The sequence below is a fragment of the Procambarus clarkii genome, chromosome 20 (genome assembly GCF_040958095.1).
Source record: "Procambarus clarkii isolate CNS0578487 chromosome 20, FALCON_Pclarkii_2.0, whole genome shotgun sequence".
Lineage (NCBI taxonomy): Eukaryota > Metazoa > Arthropoda > Malacostraca > Decapoda > Cambaridae > Procambarus > Procambarus clarkii.
Window position 1 is genome coordinate 27,950,897 of NC_091169.1, and position 5,248 is coordinate 27,956,144.

The following is a 5,248-nucleotide window of genomic DNA, read 5'->3' on the forward strand; positions in this document are numbered from 1 at the left end:
CTTGGACCAACAGTATAATCATTCCAGTTCCCAAGCCAAATCAGGATAATGCGTTCCGCCTAATTTCCCTTACTAGCTGCATTTGCAAAACATGCGAGAGAATGGTGCTAAACCGTCTCCTCCATAGAATAAGAACCATGCTATTCCCCCAGATATATGGCTTCATGCATGGAAGGAGTGTGCATCATTGCATCACCACCTTTCTTGCCCTGCACACTAAAAAGTCATATACCACCTTCCTAGATCTCAAGTCTGCCTTTAATATTGCAAACCGACATGTTATCTTGAGTGAACTTGCAAGAATGAATATTGGTGGTCGGCTTCTTTGTTGGATCAGAGGTTACTTGTCCAACAGGAAGTCATCTGTGTTTTTTCCAAGGACATAGGAGTGTAACAAGAGACTTAGAACTAGGTATCCCACAGGGAGGTATTCTGAGTCCTACATTATTTAATATCTTAATAAACACGCTGTTAAACGCTGTACCGAGCAAACCCAACGTGCACATAATAAGCTATGCTGGTGATATAATGATAAACACCACTGGGTATGCTGGTGATATAATGATAAACACCACTGGGTATGCTGGTGATATAATGATACACACCACTGGGTATGCTGGTGATATAATGATAAACACCACTGGGTATGCTGGTGATATAATGATAAACACCACTGGGTATGCTGGTGATATAATGATACACACCACTGGGTATGCTGGTGATATAATGATAAACACCACTGGGTATGCTGGTGATATAATGATAAACACCACTGGGTATGCTGGTGATATAATGATAAACACCACTGGGTATGCTGGTGATATAATGATAAACACCACTGGGTATGCTGATGATATAATGATACACACCACTGGGTATGCTGATGATATAATGATACACACCACTGGGTATGCTGATGATATAATGATACACACCACTGGGTATGCTGATGATATAATGATACACACCACTGGGTATGCTGATGATATAATGATACACACCACTGGGTATGCTGATGATATAATGATACACACCGCTGGGTATGCTAACACGCAGAACACTCTTAACTCTGTATTAGACTCATGTCAGGACTTAGGTTTAGTTATCGCAGCAAAGAAAACAAAGATACACAATCGGCGCCCACCCAGGCAGGGAGGAGCTGTTCGCAAGATGCAACTGTCTGATGGCTCCCAGCTTGACTATGTAAACAGATTCAAATACCTTGGCCTTGAGGTGCCACTGTATGGTCCTGTTGTATTCAGACTCTGTCGTCAGTATTTAGAGAGGCTCAGAGCTCTCAAGGCTGTTGCAGGTTATCACTCAGGCTATGGTGCCAATGTCAGAATTGTCAAAATGATGTACCTTGCATACATAAGATTTTTAGTGGATTATGCTGCATCTCTGCTTGTTTTGATGCCTGGAAGAAAGCTTGGAGGGCTTGACAAATTGCAGAACGAAGCCTTGAGGATAATCCTTGGGTGCCCTCGTACCACAAAGATACTTAATATGAGAAAGGAACTTAATATTTCGAGCGTCGTTGATCGTGTTACTGAAATTAACTGTTAAATTGCTATAAAAATGCTTAGGTTAGCTAATCCTAACCCTTGCACAGAAGGCCGCCAGAATTTCTTTATTGAAGGTCAACATTGTTCCAAATGGATAACTAAAACTAGAACTGAACTCAGAATGTATCTGGTTTATAATTTGTACCAAGAGAGACAACAACGGCACTTTCCTGCACCGTGGGAGGTTACACCCTTTCCAATTTTAATCCCTCCCTTTCCACCCAAGAAGCAAATTAGAGATCAGCCCAAGCTTCGTCTTGAGGCAAAGCTCAACGCCTTAAGCCATATTGATGCTCTGTCCACAGAGCATTCTCTTTCTCAAATCATATACACTGATGGTTCCCTACACCGCACCACGGGTGCAGCTGGAAGTGCAGTTGTGCTGACAATGGGCGATGGCTTATACTTTGAGTGGGGAGTCCGTATATACAATTGGGCCTCTACCCTTCAGACCGAACTATTTGCCTTGATCCTTGCACTGAAATGTGTACAAGTCTCCAAACTTGATACATTAATTGTAAGTGACTCTTTATCATCCTTAATTGCTCTCAACTCTTTAAGACATAACTGTAACATGCTCGTGTCCGAAGCTAGACACAAATACAACAAAATTATTAATGATGGTGACAGTCCATTTCATGTGGTCTCCATCTCATGTTGGCCTCCGAATGCATGGTAGAGCTGATGAGTTAGCCAAAGAATTCTCCTTTAAAGGAAAAATTCAGTATAACTTTGGATTGTCAATAAGCAGTTTGAGAGCAATAGTACACCAAGAACTTCAACAAAATCATGTAGATCTGAGGCACAGTGAAATAGACACAAGTAAATCCATCTGTCATCATACTATCATACAAGAGGAGCCACACATCTATGGATCAGCCAATAAAATCAGCAGACTTCTAGATGTTACTACTGCTCGGCTTAGACTCGGTTACAAGTATCTCTGGGAATTCTCATTATCTGCTGATGTAGACCTGACCAAATGTAAACTGTGTCAACAAAATTATTCGCACACCCTCCGTCACTATGTGATGGAGTGCGAAAAGATACGTGAATTCAGAGACAATTCTATAGCAAATGTTCCTGAGATGTGAAAATATTTCATTCAAAATGATCTGCTACCAGAAATTTTAGCCAAATATCCCCAGTTTGCTAACTGTAGGTAGTAACTAAGTGACTGTAACCTATCCACCGCTGCCCACTGGATGGGGGGCGGTGTGCAGGACATACATATCAATTGTGACACTAGCTCTCCACATATGTCAGTTGCTTAATTTAGAAACTGTACTTGTGGTCGATCTCGAACCCATTGATGATGTGACGATGTGTTTTGAATTTTGTAACTAGCTCATCAAGATTGTTACTTTCTTAGCTGGATGAATGGTGAGGTTCAGTCCCTGAGCCCATTATTTGCCTGTGTAACCCTTTCCACTACCGCCCACAGGATGGGTATGGGGTGCATAATAAATGAACTAAACTACAAACAGCTGTACGTGCGAATGACCTCCATGAATGATGTGACAGTCACGTGATTGTTTACAGATGATTCACGAACAAATCCACAAGGGCCGTGACGAGGATTCGAACCTGCGTCCGGGAGCATCCCAGACACTGCCTTAATCGACTGAGCTACGACAGTCGACAGGTAATGCACAATTGTCGAAGAGTCCCAACACACGCTAACTACAAAATGACTCAGAACGACCGGGATAAGCTTCAGGTATGGTCGGAGAAATAGTTACTAGACCTCAATCCCCAACAAATGCAAGGTAAGGAGAATTGACAAGGAAGCAAGAAGACCCACTGACCAATGTGAATTGAAAGAATGAGAGAAAAGGTTCACATCAACAGATAAAAGCATCAACATATTGTGGGGGTTCAACATCAACATATTGTGGGGGTTCAACATCAACATATTGTGGGGGTTCAACATCAACATATTGTGGGGGTTCAACATCAACATATTGTGGGGGTTCAACATCAACATACTGTGGGGGTTCAACATCAACATACTGTGGGGGTTCAACATCAACATACTGTGGGGGTTCAACATCAACATACTGTGGGGGTTCAACATCAACATACTGTGGGGGTTCAACATCAACATACTGTGGGGGTTCAACATCAACATACTGTGGGGGTTCAACATCAACATACTGTGGGGGTTCAACATCAACATATTGTGGGGGTTCAACATCAGCATACTGTGGGGGTTCAACATCAGCATACTGTGGGGGTTCAACATCAACATACTGTGGGGGTTCAACATCAACATACTGTGGGGGTTCAACATCAACATATTGTGGGGGTTCAACATCAGCATACTGTGGGGGTTCAACATCAGCATACTGTGGGGGTTCAACATCAGCATACTGTGGGGGTTCAACATCAACATACTGTGGGGGGTTCAACATCAACATATTGTGGGGGTTCAACATCAACATATTGTGGGGGTTCAACATCAACATATTGTGGGGGTTCAACATCAACATATTGTGGGGGTTCAACATCAACATATTGTGGGGGTTCAACATCAACATATTGTGGGGGTTCAACATCAACATATTGTGGGGGTTCAACATCAAAATATTGTGGGGGTTCAACATCAACATATTGTGGGGGTTCAACATCAACATATTGTGGGGGTTCAACATCAACATATTGTGGGGGTTCAACATCAACATATTGTGGGGGTTCAACATCAACATATTGTGGGGGTTCAACATCAACATATTGTGGGGGTTCAACATCAACATATTGTGGGGGTTCAACATCAACATATTGTGGGGGTTGAACATCAACATACTGTGGGGGTTCAACATCAACATATTGTGGGGGTTCAACATCAACATATTGTGGGGGTTCAACATACGCCATACTGGCAAACAAAAGAATAGATTCAGGTATCCTCGGAGGAGCAGTGTCCACGAGACTGATAGTGCTTAATTCTGCTTCACGCTGCTGGTGTCGACGGTTCGAGTCCCCTAGTGCCCAAGGGAATGAAATGTTTATTTTGAATTGTGGTTGATAATTTATTTCACAGATGGTGTGAAACCATTTTTGGTATTGTTTGTTTGTTTAGATGTTTGACAGTTTAGGTCACAACTGACAATTCTGCAGTGAAGTCTGACGCTAGAATTTAGTGAAGTCTAGAGTCAGATTGACTCTAGAAGGATTAGGTTATACTCAGACTAGAGCAGGGGCTTGGGGGGGGGTAGTGAACCCCACGCCCTCTGTAGGCTCGGAACAATTTGGACACGTGAGGACAGGTAAAGGTAAACTCTTGACAATCAATTACAGGTTAATGGAACTACACGATAGTCAAGGCGTAGTGAAACTTCACTACTTCACCAAATACATTATATTTACAATGTAACATCTACGTTACGTATCTAGAAGATATCGAGGGGCCGTACTCTGGGAAGTCCAGGGTTGCAGGTTCGATCCCATTGTATAACCACAACCTATTTCCCCAACACGATGTGCGTTGTTCTCTGGATGGGTTCCTCTGCGGTACAACTCATCAGACCGGTTGTTTGCATCACCAAACAATCATTTACGTAACCGCCGCCGCAGAGGCGCTACCCGCGGGTAACCACCCTCCCCCCCCCCCATCCATCTCTCTCTCTCGCGGCCGGATGACGGAAGGTGTTCAGTAATCGAGTACTCGGTTTTGGAGAGGC

The 5,248-nt window shown here is 43.1% G+C and overlaps 1 protein-coding gene across 1 annotated transcript; it reads right to left on the reverse strand.

Moving 5' to 3' along the window:
* Positions 1-3,409: 3,409 nt before the first annotated feature.
* LOC123755242 (uncharacterized) lies at positions 3,410-4,442 on the reverse strand. Its single transcript, XM_045737692.2, has 2 exons — positions 3,963-4,442; positions 3,410-3,913 (listed from the first exon to the last, which is right to left on the reverse strand). Exons 1-2 carry the CDS (start codon positions 4,440-4,442, stop codon positions 3,410-3,412), a joined length of 984 nt encoding a protein of 327 aa, XP_045593648.2.
* Between the last annotated feature and the right edge of the window lie 806 nt (positions 4,443-5,248).

Excerpts from the sequence above, each read along its gene's own strand:
- LOC123755242 (XM_045737692.2), bottom strand. The coding sequence starts at position 4,442 with ATGGCGTATGTTGAACCCCCACAATATGTTGATGTTGAACCCCCACAA. Across the intron at positions 3,914-3,962 it reads TTGATGTTGAACCCCCCACA|TATGCTGATGTTGAACCCCC; the intron begins GTATGTTGATGT and ends GAACCCCCACAG.